Source organism: Microcaecilia unicolor, chromosome 6 (assembly GCF_901765095.1).
Source record: "Microcaecilia unicolor chromosome 6, aMicUni1.1, whole genome shotgun sequence".
NCBI lineage: Eukaryota > Metazoa > Chordata > Amphibia > Gymnophiona > Siphonopidae > Microcaecilia > Microcaecilia unicolor.
Window position 1 is genome coordinate 330,051,017 of NC_044036.1, and position 17,559 is coordinate 330,068,575.

At 41.0% G+C, this 17,559-nt stretch overlaps 1 protein-coding gene across 3 annotated transcripts in view; it reads left to right on the plus strand.

Moving 5' to 3' along the window:
* HELZ (helicase with zinc finger) overlaps window positions 1-17,559 on the plus strand; it is a 241,411-nt gene that overhangs the window by 40,941 nt on the left and 182,911 nt on the right. For all 3 annotated transcript variants that reach the window (XM_030208449.1, XM_030208451.1, XM_030208450.1), the window contains exons 2-7: window positions 1,268-1,495; window positions 4,888-4,924; window positions 7,939-8,063; window positions 12,356-12,412; window positions 14,706-14,757; window positions 16,271-16,346. In XM_030208449.1, the coding sequence (XP_030064309.1) occupies window positions 1,286-1,495; window positions 4,888-4,924; window positions 7,939-8,063; window positions 12,356-12,412; window positions 14,706-14,757; window positions 16,271-16,346 (557 nt within the window). In that variant the 5' untranslated portion in view covers window positions 1,268-1,285. The remainder of the gene's footprint in view (window positions 1-1,267; window positions 1,496-4,887; window positions 4,925-7,938; window positions 8,064-12,355; window positions 12,413-14,705; window positions 14,758-16,270; window positions 16,347-17,559) is intronic.

Below are 17,559 nucleotides of genomic sequence, written 5' to 3' on the forward strand. Positions count from 1 at the left end.
TTTGGAGGGGGGGCCGATGTGCACATACTGGGGATGGGCGGAGTGTATGTCGGGGAGCGGAGGGGCGTTGGGCGGGTGGAGGCATGGGAGCGGTTTGGCGTTTTTGGAGGGGGGGTGATGTGCACGGGCATGTGTGAGGGGGGGTGGATTTTTTTTTTTGGGGGGGGCGATGTGTGCCTCGTTTAAAGACAGATGAAGCAATGGGCTTCAGTAGTTTAGTGTAGTTCTGTTCATTCTGTCCCGCCCCCGACGTCATAACGTTTTGACGTGAGGGTGGGGCAGAGTTAGATGGTTTGTAAAAGTGGTTACAGAGCTTCGAACTTACGAACTCTGAAGCCACAAAGTTTAGAACGTTGAGGTTGCTTTTTATGTGCAGTTGGGGCGTGGCTGAGGGCGGGTCTATGAGTGAGGGTGAGAGTGAGTGGTCCACATAGCCTAGCCTACACAGAGTACAGGAGTTCAGTACTTCACTGCCACAGAGTGAGCTTCAGAACGTTTGAGGGGGGATTTTATTTATATAGATTTTAATGCCAGTGTTTTATCCCTGTGCAGCATCATTTTTGCCCTTCCAGTTGGCTCATCTGTGCCTGGAGCTGCCTTTGAGGAACAACTTTTGTTTTACATGAATGATTAGAAGTAACGGATTGCTGAAAATGTGTGTACAAGTTTACTTGGAAATAAAGATAAATAATAACATAAGATGCTATCTATTTATTGGACTAACTTTAGTACTGTACTTTTCTTGATCAGCTTCCAGGAACTACACTTGCTTCATCAGTTCGGAAAAACAGAATGAGTAATAGATGACTTTGGTCTGTAGATACAAGTGAATCATAAAATTCACTTCAGTGATGGGAGGGGGAAGAGGGGTGCTGAACACAAGTAATCAGAAAGTAACAGGCAGAAGAATTTTGCCTTCTAGTTCGTTGAACCCAGGTCTTTAAGTCCTCCTTGTCAGTTCCAAAGTGTGTGGTCATTTTAACATCAAAAGTCATATGTTCCTGTATTGTTCTGAATGTTCTTTTTAGTGTCCTGGTTGTAAATTTCCATATTTGTTTGGAGACAGAACCTGATTTTTGTGATCAGTGCAATGCTTTATATAAGGGGAATGTCTTAGTTAACGGTGACATAAATTGATTGAGAAACGCATCATATTTTTGCTTAATAGAGCTTATGTGTCACACTTGTCTGTCAGCTATTATTGTTTGTGTACTGTTCAGTTTATGAAGCTAAATAAGAATTGGTTGGTTTTCTTCTTCCTGTTTAGGATTTCTGTCACTGAGTCATGGCAGACAGAAGACCTGAGAATTCATGTGAACAAGCATGTGAATCACTAAGGAGACAGGAGTACGAAGTGGCGGTGAAGCACTGCACGGAGGCACTCATTTCCCTCAGCCAGTATCCCTTGACTCACTCCACAGAAACATGCCAGCCAGAAATTGATCGCATCAAAATTGAAAGTCTTCTTTATAGAATTGCCTCATTTTTACAACTTGTGAGTTTGGAATAATATTAAGCTTAAGATTACTGCTAGTAATTCCGTCTACAGTTGAGACTGTTTGCATATAAAGTGTTATAAACATCAGAAGTTAGATATTATAAATTGTATTTTTATGAATTTTAAGAGTTATATATGGTGCTTTTTAGGGTCCTTAGTATAAGGTGCGCTGAAAAATGGCCTGCGGTACTGTAGGTGTAGGTTTTGGGCGCGCGCCGATCCGTTTTTCAGCGCGCCTGTTAAAAAGGCCTTTTTAAAATTTTTGATGAAAATGGACATGCGGCAAAATCAAAATTGCCATGCCCCCATTTTGGGTCTGCGACCTTACCGCCAGCCATTGACCTAGCGGTAGTCTCACACAGTAACCGGGTGGTAATGACCTACTCGTGTCAAATGCCACTTGGTGTGCGTCCGAAAATAAAAATTATTTTTTGGCCGCGCGTATCGGACACTGCCAAAAATGAAAGTACCGTAAGAGCCATGTGGTAACTGGGCAGTAACTCCATTTTGGTGCACGTTGGGCGCGCGTAGACACGCGGCTTAGTAAAAGGGCCCCTTTGTTTACACATGCTGGTGTGTTCTATGACTTTTTCATACAAAATATAGAGCTACGTTGAAAGAGATTTTTTTTCCCATAAATGTTAACTCGAGACATTATAAAATAGTTTAAATCTAGACTGTCGTCTGTAATGAATAGAGTTGACATTGTTAAGACATTTTATAGGGATATGAGTAAAGTGGTATGGTAACTGTGTTAGTCTATATGAGATATGCACCTTAACATCCTGTTTAAATAAACTGAACTGGAAAACTTTTACAAGCCTGAGCTTCTGTGCAGTTTAAGGGATTGATTATCTAATTGGGGGGGGGGGGGGGGCAGTAGTTGTGCCTTGGTCTGGCTATTGATGCCTACTCTTTATCCATCTTGTAGTTTCTATATCTTTGACTTGCCTCCTGCTGAGAATGAAAATGACTTCCTGTGTTACCTTATGAGTGTTAGCACACAATAGTCACGCTGTGAAATAGCCATCATTTTGTTGCATTAAACCGTGTGAGTTTAGTGTGTCCAAAAATGGTTTTCTAGTCCTAAGAAAGTTTTAGCTTTTCTTAAAAATATTTTTGGGCAGACTGAGCATAACTTCTCCTCCCTAGCATAATTTTATTTAGACCTAAACTTAATGTGTATCTCGTTTGATAAAGGGTTAAAGAAGCTTACTTTGTGATCAGCTTATGCTGCTCATGCGCAGTCTGACTTCCAAGCTGGGCTAAGTTTAGTGTTGTGGGTAATTGGACAGTTAAAGTAGCTTGTAAAACTTTAGTAATGAAATGGTTGGCGATATCTCAAGAAGGAACACTAATGTTCACAGGCCACTTTTTCCTAGGCAGTAAGTTGTCTGGGCCATACCATTCCGACAAGTGGGTGCTACCTCATCCTACCAACAGATGGTGGTAGAGAGAACTTACCTTCTCTGGTGAACTCACCAAGTATAACCTGATGGTGTTCAGTGGAAAACTGCAGTATTTTTCTCTACCTCTAGCAGACGGCAGGTTGTTCAGACTGGTGCTCCTGGTCAGGCTGCACAGTGAAATTGAGCCCAGTGACCACTCTCAGGTTACCCAGTCCCTGGACTGGACCTAGTTGAGTGCGGAGCATGGCTCCGCTGCTCCCAGTTGCATTTTTTAGCATCCACTGGGCGAGGTGTTGGCTTGACCCTGCAGGACCTTGCCTGAGGGGTGTGGGTCCCCGTCACCATTCCCCTCCCCTCTTTGACTGTACACCCTGTTTGTGCGTTTTTTCCTTTGGCTTCCCTTGCAGCTCCCAGGCATTTGGAAAAGTAATGCAATTATAATCTGGTTTGCCTGGTTTAGCTTTATTTCCTTGTGAGGGGAATAAAACTGATGAGTAAAAAAAAAAAGCCTTGCAGCCTTTCAAAAAGAAAATTAAAAAAGCGCACTCAGCAGGAGAATGGCGCAGACACTGGAGCCCCTGGCTGAAGTTGGCCTGGTCGATGAGGCAGGCCTGCAAGTGCTGGCAGATGTTGTGCAGTCTGCAAGTGTCAGGAGCTTAGCACAGCTTCTGGTTCTGTCTGTCCCTCCTTCGACAGGCTTTTTCAGCAGGAGGAGCCCCCTGTATGTCTTTCCTCCGTGGCTGCTGAAAGGCTGGCTGTTATGATTGCACATCCTCATCTTGTCGTTCTCCTCGTGGTTTTGGATTGGCCCTGTCTGTCATCTGTAGTATGCAGACCTTGTGTGTCTGTTGATGGCCAAGCCACTCCTGTTGGCCAGGTTTAGGGGTCTTCTCCAGCAGGATCTGATAAAGAGAGAAGATTCAGATCCCTTTTGACACGGACTGGCCCTTGAGAAGAGACACTAGAGAAACAGGTTTTCGCATGCAGTGGTTTCTACTCTTCTTAGGTCATAAGAATATAAGTGTTGCCATACTGGGACAGACTGAAGGTCTTTCAAGCCCAGCATCCTGTTTCCAACAGTGTGCAATCCAGGTTACAAGTACCTGGCAAGATCCCAAAACAGTACAATGCATTTTATGCTGCTTCACCTAGAAATAAGCAGTGGATTTTCTCCAAGTCCATCTTAATAAGGCTTATGGACTTTTCTTTTAGGAAGCTATCCAAACCTTTTTTTAAACCCTGCTAAGCTAACTGCAGTTATCCTAAATCAGCTTCAGCTTAGAGAGCTGCATGGGAGTGAAGTTGGTGGGAATCCAGCGGGGATCCCCTCCAGGTCCACAGGACTCCCGCAGGGGTGGATGCAGGTCCTGCTGGTTTCCCGCGGAAATGTAGTGCCAGGCCAGCCTACCTATCTTTTTCTTGTATTTCTAGCTTAGCAATTATAATGGCACTAAAAAAAATTAATGGATATGGTCAATAATATTAAAATCCCCATAAGCACTGAGAGGGGAAGTATCAACATCGGCTACTGTTGTTGGGTTATTTTACCACAAGTTGGGTTATTTTAGTACAGGGGAGTGGTTGGGGATGGAGGAGATTACAGTGGGGACAGGCGGGAACGGGTGAAATTTCTGTCCTTGTGTAACACTTCAGCTTCTTAGCTCAGAAAACCTGAAGGCTGCAAATTCCCTCTGGCTCTGTTCAACCCTGACCTCAGTTCCTCTCAGTGCTTCAGTAAGCCACCCAGAATACCTGAACATTGGAGAACTTTTGCCTAGTTGCCCACAGACTCCTCACAGATTAAATGAAACCCAAAGTTGGTTCAGTTGATTAAAACTGTGGTTCTTTAAAAAGTTATATTGAGACTGAAAATCTGTCACCTAATAAAGTGTGATTTCGGAGTGAATCGTGACTATATATATCCTAGTAAACAAGTTAGTGAAAATTGAATAACTGATGTTTTATTTATTTCATTTTCAGAAAAACTATGATCAAGCAGATGAAGACTGTAGGCATGGTATGTTGAAACACCTAGGATTACCAGTGACTTAAGACTAATGTTGATGCTTTTTCTGCCTTGTGGGTTCCTCCTACTTTGTGCTGTCAACTGAATTGGAGCTAGTGCTGAGATTTAGTGCCTTTATTCACAGTTACTCAGGGCTTTTCCTCTTGTTTTCTATTACCTCCCAACTCATTTTCAGCTCAGTCATTTCAATAGTGATTCCCAGCTGGGGATCATGTACCAGGCCTCCCGCAGTCCTGCAATTATGGGCCCTATATCTACCTACAAGGTTTTTTTAAAAATTGGATGACAACCTCCCACTAGCTTTTGAAGGAGTGGAAGACCTGATTCAGGATTCGCACTCGGGTCCCTTCTTATGATAGCACTTCCACAGATTCAGTGCACTAGCAGTTCATTTTATCCTTTTCCTATGTCAAAATTTCCTAGAAAGTATATTCTGGAACAAGTCTGTCCGGCAGTTTGGGTGCTTGTTCTAGTCAACCATGAAATAGCTGGCAAGGTCATTAAAGTGCTCATTTTCAAAGCATATAGACTTACCTATGTAACTATGTAAGGCTGTGTGCTTTGAACATCAACCTCTACATGTGTTTAGGATTTTGTCATATTTTTGGCCAATATGATGAGGCTTGGGGTATGACATAGTAACATAGTAGATGACGGCAGAAAAAGACCTGCACGGTCCATCCAGTCTGCCCAACAAGATAACTCATATTTGCTGCTTTTTGTGTATACCCTACTTTGATTTGTACCTGTGCTCTTCAGGGCACAGACCGTATAAGTCTGCCCCGCACTATCCCCGCCTCCCAACCACCAGCCCCACCTCCCAACCACCGGCTCTGGCACAGGCACAGACCGTATAAGTCTGCCCAGCACTATCCTCACCTCCCCAGCCCTGCCTCCCAACCCCGGCTCTGGCACAGACCGTACAAGTCTGTCCAGCACTATCCCCGCCTCCCAACCACCAGTCCCGCTTCCCACCACCGGCTCTGGCACAGACCGTATAAGTCTGGCCAGCCCTATCCCCGCCTCCCAACCACCAGCCCCGCCTCCCGAACATGACTAAGCTCCTGAGGATCCATTCCTTCGGCACAGGATTCCTTTATGCTTATCCCATGCATGTTTGAATTCCGTTACCGTTTTCATTTCCACCACCTCCCGCAGGAGGGCATTCCAAGCATCCTGTCTTTCCTTAAACTAGTGTCATCCTGGTTACCGTGTTGATAATGAAATTAGCAAGGAGTGAACGAGGAAGTGAGAAACCAGTTCATCTCTTTTTAGCTTTGAAAAACATCCTGCAGTCAGCTAAGATAGTGGGTAGTTAATCCTTCTCCTCTACAGGAATGAATGGCCTTGTGGTTCTGATACTTGCTCAAATATCTCTTACCTCTAGCTTTGTCAGTATTTTTGGTACTGGGAAGTGGGGGGCTCACAAATGCTGGAAAAAGAGGTTAGAAGTGTTTTTACTGAAGGTGGTTGACCAATCCCTCCAAATACTGTACATCAAAAAAACCTCACTTTTTCTTTACATAGAACAGAGCTTCCCAAACTGTGGGTCAGGACCTCAAATGGGGGTCACAAAATCTGTGTTTGGAGTCATATTCAGGGTGGGCTCACCATTGGTGCATCATTATTCTGCACCTCTGGAGGGTGTCACAGTTTTATTTGGACGTAATCATTGGATCACAGCCACAAAAAGATTGACAAACTCTGACAGAGAAAATGTGATAATTGATGATTTTTTTTTATTTTTTATAATGTTCACATCTTAAATTTATGAAATAGCTAGCATTCTTCCTTATTCCTTGCGTGTTTCATGCCTTAAGAGTATGAGTTAATTTGTGTATCACATTGGTCTGGATTCCTGTGAACCATGAAAGGACTAATTCAGCCTTTTTCTGTCTTACCGTGTGACTAACGTTTGTGCATGTACTTTTTGTATGTTCTGTAAAATTCAGTATCAAAGCCTTTTAAAAGGAAAAAAAAAAGACCATTAATGACAGTCGTTACAAATTGGATTAATTCTGGTTAACTACCACCCTCCCTTTATACGCTAAATAACTTTACATTCAGTCTTGCAAAACTCGAGTGAGTTACAAATTAAGTCATGTTGTTGCCAGCATTATAGCAGTGGTACTTCCTGTAGTGAATTTATACAAAGGATAACCAAAGGCTCTATTCAGTTGAGGAAAGTGGGAGGAGACGTTTGCTAGTTATGTGCAGAGAAGTAACATTTTCCACTTTTACATGCTATGCACTAGCATTTATCATGTGAACATTTGGAATGCTGCCTGGAGTGCAGTAAATACAATTATTTTATTGCATACATGATTTTTTTATTCAAAGAAAATCCCCAAGTGCTCATTATGTTCATTCACGCCAAATGTAAACACACACACACTCCACAAAGAGAAATAATATTAGTTTGTTTTCTTTTAGGGTGGCGTCGACTCTGATGGGTTTCTGTGTTTGTAAAACTCAGGATGTCATTTTGCAAATATAGAGCAAATCAGTCTTAACTGCCAGTTGCTTCTGTTGCAGAATTATTTCTGTTTCGAGTTTTGGTGTTGAGAATGCACCTGCAGTTCAGAGTGGATCTCGTAGCATGGTTTTCTTAACTATTTGTAGATGTTTCAGTTTTATAGGGGCAAACCTTTTTTGTTGTGATTTTCACTGATAGCATTTCAAGAATGCTAAAATAAAAAGAACACGTGAAAACTATGTGTGCCTGGCAGATGCTTTAAACATTCCACAGGACTGACATGTTTAGGCTTTGGAGGCTCATAAGCAGGCTGGAAGCAATGCATTTGCTATTCAAATTTAAATACCCAGCCATGTGAAGTCTTGCATTTTCATATCTAATCTCTTATGATTGCATATGTTATTTTTCTTATGAAGACATTTTATGATTACATTTTAAGCGCTTAGTCCATGTGATAGTGTATTTCACTTGCTTTTATAATAGTGTTGATTGATGTATGTGTGTGTATATTTATTTTTTGTAATTACAGTTCTGGGAGAGGGACTGGCAAAGGGAGATGGCTCTTTCCATGCAGCGCTTTGCCGCATGCACATGGAAGGGAAGCTGCAAACTATATCAAATATTCTTTCCAAATCATTGGTGGGGGAATCATTGGTAAGTAGCTGTAGTTTGCTGTGCAGTACCAATTGCTACTTATAATTATTTTATCAGGCAAGACCCAGAGACCAACTGTAGGGTTTTACTCCTTGATCTTGAAGGGGGCTGAACTCTAGTATTCAGAACTCTGAAGGAAGAAGAGTGAAGATTAGGAGGGAATGGTTGTTTGCAGTAGCAAAAAGCAGGGTGTTGCCGTGTTAGTCCACTTTAAAAGTAATATATAGAAATGAAACGGGAAAATAAAATTATACTTTTTTTTTTATTGCACCGTCATCTTATTTTCCCTTATTTCTTTCTATTTATTACTTTGAAAGCAGGGTTAGAAAAAGGAGCACATGAGTGAACTGTATTCTGCATTCAGTTACAGAATTACATATCCTGTGTATGTTAGGAAATGTAGATGATAAACTGGGAATGAACAGGCAGTAAGTTACATGGTGGCTCATTTTCAAAGTACTTAGGCTTACAAAGTTCCAAGTGTTTTGAAAATACACCTCATAGTAACATAGTAGATGATGGCAGATAAAGACCTGTACATTTCATCCAGTCTGCCCAACAAGATAACCTCATAGAGTAAGGTATGATACGTACACTTGAACTTGATTTGTCCTTGCCATTTTCTGGGAACAGACTGTAGAAATCTGCACTTCATTGGCCTTGTTCTCCAGTTGTGGAAGCCGAATCTGTCCAGCCACGATCAGGGCACAGACCGTAAAGTTCTGCCCAGAACTGGCTTCGCTTCCATAAGAACATAAGCGTTGCCATAGTGGGAAAGACCAAAGGTCCAGCAAGCCCAGTATCCTGTTTCTAATCCAGGTCACAAGTACCTGGCAAGATCCCAGAACAGTAAAACAGATTGTATGCTGCTTATCCTAGAAATAAGCAGAGGATTTTCCCAAGTCTATCTTAATAATGGCTTATGGACGTCCAAATTACCAAACCTTTTTTAAACCTTGCTAAGCTAACTGCTTTTACCACACTCTCTGGCAGCGAATTCCAGAGTTTAATTACACTTTGAGTGAAGAAATATTTTCTCTGGTTTACTACTTAGTAGCTTCATTGTGTTCCCCCTAGTCCTAGCATTTTTGTAAAGAGTAAACGAGCAATTCACTTCTACGTGTTCCACTCCACTCAGTATTTTATAGACCTCTATCATATCTCCTCTCAACCGTCTGTTCTTCAAGCTGAAGAGTTCTAGCTGCATTAGGGAAGTTGTCCCATCTCCTATCATTTTTGTTGCCCTTCTCTGCACCTTTTCTAATTCCGCTATATGTTTTTTGAGATGCAGTGACCAGAATTGCATACAGTGTTCAAGGTGCAGTCGCACCATGGAGCAATTTAAAAGCATTATAACATTTTCATTTTTGTTCTCCATTTCTTCCTAATAATTCCTAACATTCTATTTGCTTTCATAGACCCGCTGTACACTGAGCAGAGGGTTTCAATGTATCATCAACGATGACACCTCAGTCCTTTTCCTGGTCAGTGACTCCTAATGTGCACCACATAGCTGTAGTTTGGGTTCCTCTTTCCCACATGCATCACTTTGCTTTTGCTCACATTAAATGTCATCTTCCCAATTACTGATGTTGCCATCTAATCACTATTAAGCTTGTTTGGTTCCACGCCATCTAAACAGAATTCCTTTGTGTTTATTGCAATCACTTTTGAATTCCGTTACCGTTTTCATCTCCATCCCGTGGGAGAGCATTCCAGGTATTTACCACCTTCTCTGTGAAAAAGTACTTCCTGACATTCATGAGTCTGCCCTCCTGGAACCTCAATTCATGTCCTCTAGTTCTACCACCTTCCTGTCTCTGGAAAAGGTTTGTTTGTAAATTAATACCTTCCAAATATTTGAACGTCCGTATCATATCGCCCTTGTCTCTTCTTTCCTCCAGGGTATACATGTTCAGGTCCTGACGTCTCTCATTTGTCTTGCAACACAAACTGATACCATTTTGGTCTCTCTTTCTCTGAACCGCTTCAAGTCTTTTTTACATCCTTAGCAATATACGGCCTCCAAAACTGAGCACAGTACTCCAAGTGGGGCCTCAGCAACGACTTGTACAGGGGTATCAGCACCTCCTGTCTTCTGCTGGTTATACTCCTCTCTATGCAGCCTAGCATCCTTCTGGTCATGGCCACTGCATTGAGATCCTGGGACAGCATCGCCCCAAGGTCCCTCTCCTGAGCTGTGCTCATCAATTTCTCTCTTCCTGTTTGGTACATTTCCTCTGGATTGCTGCACCCCAAGTGCATTACTTTGCACTTCTTGGCATTAAATTTTAACTAAAAATCTATCTGGAGAGTACCACCAAATAAATAACCTGTACCTAAATGTGTTTTTTTAAAATTTCCAAATCACAGGTACACAAAATTACATAATCAGCATTCAATACAATATACCTTGAAATGGTGCACACATTTATTATGATGACAAAATGACAACAACATTATAACACTTGCATAGCATATGCTATGAATTAACTGCCTAAATAGGACTAAAATGTCTACAGTTTGATAAGTCCACTTGAATTATTCTTTCTTCAGTATCTTGTTTGAGAACACCTAAAAAATAACCATGCTTATTCAAACCAAAGTGGTTATTGTCTCTCAATCTGTTCTTCATAAATTCATGTCTATGTAGTAATTGCTTACATTGTGTTGTCCTATTGACTTCAGATGAAATATTCATCACATCAAATCCTTGATCTACTCAAACTTGAAAGATGAGGCAGTGCACGGTTTCTTTCCAATCCAAAATCCTCAATAGATGTGTGACGTTGACTCTGGCCGAGTTTCGCAACAAGCTTTCTCAAAAGGCACGCTATAGTTGTACCTATAAACATATGTGAACCACATCATATTCAATCACCTAAATCCCTTCTCTTTATTCACTTAAATATAGCGAACATAATTTTATAATATCAAAATCTTACCATTTCAAGGTATATTGTATTGAATGTTATCCTTTCTCAAGAAATAAATTATATTTACAAGTTATATAATGCTGATTATGTAATTTTGTGTACCTATGATTTGGAAAGATTAAATTTTAACTGCCAGACCTTTAACCATTCTTCTGATTTTTGTCGATCTGTTCTCATGGTTTCTACTCCCTCTGGGGTACCCACTCTATTGGCTATCTTCATGTCATCCACAAAAAGGCAAACCTATCCCCCTAACTCTTCAGCAATGTCCCTCACAAATGTATAAAACAGAATCGGCCCCAGCACCAGCCCCTCATGCACTCCACTACTTACCTTCCTTTCCTCCGAGCAGATTGCATTTACCACCACCCTCTGCCACCTGTCAGTCAACGAGTTTCCAGTCCAGTTCACCACTTTGTATCCTAAGTTGAGCCCTCTCAGCTTATTCAAGTCTTCTGTGAGGACCGGTATCAAACGCTATGCTGAAATCCAAATAGATTACGTCTAGCACACGTCCTTCATCCAGTTCTTTGGTCACCCAGTCAAAGAAATCAATCAGATTCGCTTGGCAGGATTTGCCTTTGGTAAAGCCATGTTGCCTCAGATCCTCCAATCCATTGGATTCTTGAAAGTTAACTATCTTTTCCTTCAGCAGCAACTCCATTATTTTTCCTACCGCTGATGTGAGGCTTACTGGCTTGTAGTTTCCCACTACTTCCCTGTCTTTGCTTTGGAGAAGAGGGACCAGGATTTCTCTGATTTCCCTCAGTATCCTGGGATGTATCCCATCTGACCCTATGGCTTTGTCCACGTTCAGATTTTCCAGTTGTTTATAAATGCTTTATTCCATAAATAGCACAATATCCACTCCATTCCCAGATATTCCCTCGGCAGCTGACTGTGGTCCCTTCACGATGAGAAATAGTTGGGATTGAGCAAGATTGGAGGTGAGGAGAAATAAAAAAAAAAAATAATCATTAACACTTTACAAAATAGTGTAGATACAATAATTTAATAGATCAGTTATTTTACATACAAGATAAAAATGAAAGCATAATGATCAGATTCTATTTCATGAGGCTTTCGCTAGTATTTTGGAATCTTTTTTCCAATCATTTTATCTGCTTTTAGACTTACTTAAATTTATTTCCTGTCTTTACAGTAAGCTGATGGTGAGTAACAATAAAGCACATTAATAAAAGGGCAGAAAAACACTCCAAATACCCCAATTACACTAATACCCCTCCTCTCCGCCCTTTTCCTCCATTAACCTTGGAGATTATAATGACCCAAACAAGTGTCTCTCTGGAACTTCAGTTATGTTCACAAAGCTCGTTTTCTTTTTCTTCCTCCTAGAATGGAATGGTAACGAAGGATCTAACAAGATTAAAAACCCTTCTTGCTGAAATAGAGGTAAGTATAGAATGGTCCCTATGAGCCTGTTTTGATAAAGGGTCTAAAGCCTTGAAAACAACTGAATAAATTATATGACAGAAGAGCTCCATGATCGCATGATCATTATATAAAGAGGAAGTATGGGGAAGAGGCTTAGCAGTAAGGTGTAAAATACTTTTTCTTGGAGGAGGTTTTGGATTCCTGAATATGGTGGGAGCTAAAACAGTGGAAAGTAGTAGACAAGCAGAGGAAAGAGAGTAAGAAATAATTTACAACAACATTTGTTGGAGGGTTGGGTTGGGGTAGTTGGTTTTGTTTTTTGAGTTGGTGTTATTATGTTGAACTGACTGCTTGTATTAGTTAAAAAGACTGTGTCAATAAAAATAGTTGAGAAAAACCCGAACATGTAGGCCACAGATAATAAAATGTTACTGTGTAGAATGGAGTTAGGACAGCAGACAACCAAAGAAGTCAGATTTCAAATCCCATTTCTTCCCCTCATGTTCTTTGTGACTTCGGGCAAGTCTGTCACTCTCTGTTGCCTTGCATGCAAATCTAGGTTAAGCTTTCTGGACACAGGAAAATACCTAATGTATCTGAATGTAATTCATCTTGGAGGTACCAATGAAAAGGCATGAGCTAAATTTAAAAAAAAATCAAACAAACAAAGATAGATAAAGCATATTTGGGATAGAGACAGAGGAGCCAATGGAGAAAGCCACCGAGAGCAGAAGTGTGCGGTTATGAAGCATGAATGCTTGTTACTGGCTGCAGGGTGCTGAAAAAGGTTTACCGCAGCAGTGAAGTTGCGCACTACACATGGGTGCATAGTATATTAAAATGAATGGTAATGAGGCCGTTATGTATTCCTTTACAATGCACAGACGTAAGCGGGATTTTAACTTAACACAATGTGAAAAATTCACCACCAGGTCCTTGGCAGCAAAGAAGGATTTAATGCCAGCTTTTGGGAATTACTGCCAGTTTTTATTTTTCTTTTTTTCTGTGACCATAGCAATTACATGCTCCTTTAAAAGACAGAATGGATGTAACAGCTGTGCATGTCCAAAGAAAAGGAAAGTACCAGCACGTATCTGTGCAGTGTTGCTCTGTGTATAAATATTAGGCTAATATCTATGAGCAGAACAATGTTCCAATTCCTGTACAGATGAGTGCTGGCACTTTCGTTTTCTTTGGACATACACACAGTAGAGCAATCCTTATCACAGAACCTTTGTGTTCAGGTTTTCCCTGATTAGTGTGTAGGTTTTATCTGCTTTGAATTGCCTCTCTAGCTTTTTGTATCACTGCAGAATATTACTGTGCAGCTACTTTTACATGATGTATGTGTATGTGTTAGTGGAAACAGTTTGTATGGTGCAGGGGCAAAGCTGTGATGTATATGTTCATTTTATAAAGTATGTTTGTGCATACATAGAGTGCATGCACATATTTGCACCTGGTTGGAGCAAAGTGTAAATTTGTGTGATAGCATTTTTGTGGCACTACAGATAGTTCTGGAAGCTTATTTTACAAAGGTACACAGGTGCTGTGTTTGCCGTTTTAAAATAGGCAGATTATAAAATTACATCTGTCTTGAGGTCTGTGTACTAAACACACACAAAACCATGCCAACACACTTTTTTAGCATATGTACGCTGAAACCTATCTTACTCAGTTATTCTCTAATTTTTTTTGTTCCCGCTGTAATGCTGTCTCTTCAGCGGCAGAAAAATAGAGGACATGTTTTCCCATGGAGTGTAGCATGTGTGTTCTCAAAATCCATCATGCTAACAGGCTCAAAATAAACGATTTAATAATAATAATAATAATAATAATAATAATAATGTGGTTAGCATGGGGAATTTCTTTCCTCCCACCCTCAAGTACTAAATTCAAGTGTCTCAGTGCCTTGAAATCTCCATCCCCTCCACTTAACTTTTTCCAAAATCCTTGATCAAACGATGAGAAGAAGCATGTCCCCCTCCTACCAAAATATGTTGGCTAACCTCATGTACTCCTTTGCCCAAACTATGAAGTCCATGTAACTGATAAAGCATACCATGTAATGTCATGTCATTTCAGATGCTGATATGCTTATCTGTATCATACGAATCATAAAACACTTTGCACATGAAATATCCTTAATTATCTGATGTACAGTGATGTCATGGTTTGCTGAGCAGATTATGGAATTGCAGATAAGAGTAATAGGACATGATGCGAATGTAAACCAAGAATAATGTAAACCAAGATCAGAATATGCCTGTATAATTCAAAGCCACCTGTTCCTTTTTTCCCCAAATGGCAGGTTAAAGGTTGTAAAGTACCATCACAGTATCATGTTGAAGACTTGGAAGATGGTAAGTGAATAAAATTCTACTAAGCTTATTGGAAAAAAAGCTTATACACTGCATGTACACAAACCTGTCTACTCTATGCAGTTTCAAGAATTCATCTAGTCATCTTAGGTGTTCCCTCTGAGGATGAGGTTATTTTATTCTAACTTTGCTAGATGAATTGAAGATCTGCACCTGACTTTGCAAAATAGGGTACTTGGAGCCAAAGAATAATTTCCCTCTTCATTTATCAGCACTGCTGTTCTAAGTGTGTGTGTCCTGCCTATATTTGCAGGCCACCTTAGCTTGAAACACTGATAGAGGATTTAATGTAATATACTAGATAGGCTGTGAATCTTTAAGGAAATAGTCCTCTTGTGGAGTGATTTTATGTATTGAGTGGAAAATTGGTTGGCATTTGATGACATTTTGTTAATGTATAGCATTATATATAACGATGAATGGAAAATTTGAGTATACTATGGCTTAGATATATATTTATATGAACTTTAGGGAGAGCTTAATGGTTATTCCTTGATCAAAGAATAACCTTCTTATTTAGTTGACCATTTATTCTTTTGAATCACTTTCTAGGAAGTGTCAATGTGATTTGATTATTATATTTTTTTAAACTTGATTACTCAGCTTTCCCAAAAAGAAGAAAAACCCCATTGAGATAAGGTACAATAAAAGATCCCATGTTGGTGGAGTGGAAGAGTATAAAAATCTTTTACTACCGATGTATGAATCTCACCAGTATAATTCTGGCCTTTGAATTTGTCTTTTTGGAGATACAGGAAGTGACCATGTGGACATTTAGTATCTACCACATAAGGCATCTTTTCTTAGGTCATATGTTGAATATTCTGTCAGTAAAACCCTTTGTGTTCCTTAAACAATCATTTGAACTACTTTTCTCATGGAGAGCTTAGCTGTTTTGAAGTTTTGTACTAGTGCATTTGAACCATCAGGGAAATGTTTTGTCTGAAAAATTGCTTTCTGGTGGGACTTTCAAGTTATAGGAAGCTATCACCTTCTAAATATAACTCATTTTTTTTTTGTTTTAAATAATCCATCAGTGGTACCACATTTAAATATGATTGGACAGATGGAGAAGCTAATGGTAAGGGTGAGGGAAATGATCAAATCTTAGTAGGCGGGGCCAAATCAGCAGACTCTCTGGGTCCAGAACTTCTTACTTCTGAACAGTTATTGTGCTACTGTATAGCAGGGGTTCTTAACCCACTCCTTGAAACACACCCAGCCAGTCAAGTTTTCAGCATATCCACAATGTGCATGAGATAAATTCGCATACAATAGAGGTAGTGCATACAGATTTATCTCGTGCATATTCATTGTGGGGATCTTGAAGTTCCGACTGGCTAGGTGTGTCCCGAGGACTGGATTGAGAACCACTGCCTTACAGATATATTAGTATGTTGAAGTTCAAAATGGGGCTTGCTGTTTATTTGTGGAATTTAGAGCTGAGATATAAAACATAAAGTATTAACAGGAGCTTGCCACTTCTCATTTGTAGGGTCCCAGGAAGGCTGGCAGTTCCGCCCTCCTCCTAGAGGAGTGACAAGCAGTGAAGAGTACACGTTATGTAAAAGGTAGAATGATCTCTGATGCTGTATGTAATTATGTACACAAGGGTGGTCATCAGTCCTTATTCTGATGTACATCATGGTGTTTATATTTAATACTACCATTTTCTCTGGCACTTGAACACTATGCTGCAGTTTCTGAAGAGTATATACTTTTTATTTTTTGCTGTTGTCTTGACATGGTTTTATCATAAGGGGGAATATTTAAATGGATTTTTATAAGCAAGTGAATATTTACTGATGCAATAAAGCTTTTAAAAATTGTCCACCTCTCTGAACAAGGAACATTTGGTGATGCTAGGGGCAGGGTTAGGGTGGACCAGGTAAACTGTGATGCCACATGTTTATCCTGCATAACTGACACATGCAAAATATGCAAGGTTTAAAAAAAAAAAAAAGAAGCCTAATGGCAACCTGATTTTCAAAGGAAGCTTCACCGTGAACTTCTTTTAAAAACTGGTGAGCACCATTGAGGGACTGAGGATTGACCTTCCCATGATTAATCCTGTTAGCATTAATGTGTCAAATGTTATTTCTTTCATTGCCATGATATACCGTGTTTCCCCGAAAATAGGGCATCCCCATAAAATAAGACCTACCAAGGTTTTTGGTGCCCTTGGAAAATCTAAGGCCTCCCCCGAAAGTAAGGCCTAGCAAAGTTTTTTTTCTTTTACCGGTAAGTAGGGTCGCCCCCCCCCGAGATCGCTGGGCCCCCCCTCCGTCGCTCCGAAACTAACCCCCCACCCGAGGTCGCCTCCCCCACCCGAGATGGCGCCCCCACCCGAAGTCGCCGGACCCCACCCCCCTCCGTCGCTCCGAAACTAACCTGAACTTAAGCCTCCTTTCACTTTCCTTCCAGTTCGCAGGAGCAGCTGGGCAGGCCTCTCCTTCCTTCCGTGCCCCACCCTCGCCTGACGTTACGTTACGTCAGGCGAGGGCGGGACACGGAAGGAAGGAGTGGCCTGCCCTCCTGCTGCTGCTGCTTGCTGCGAACTGGAAGGAAAGTGAAAGGAGGCTTAAGTTCAGGTTAGTTTCGGAGTGACGGAGGGGGGTGGGGTCCGGCGACTTCGGGTGGGAGCGCCACCTCGGGTGGGGGGGGGGGGGCGACCTCGGGTGGGGGGTTACCGGTAGTTGCAGGAGCGACGGAGGGAAGGTGGGCGGGCCAATCGTGTTTCCCCGAAATACTAAGACATCCCCTGAAAATAAGACCTAGCGCCTT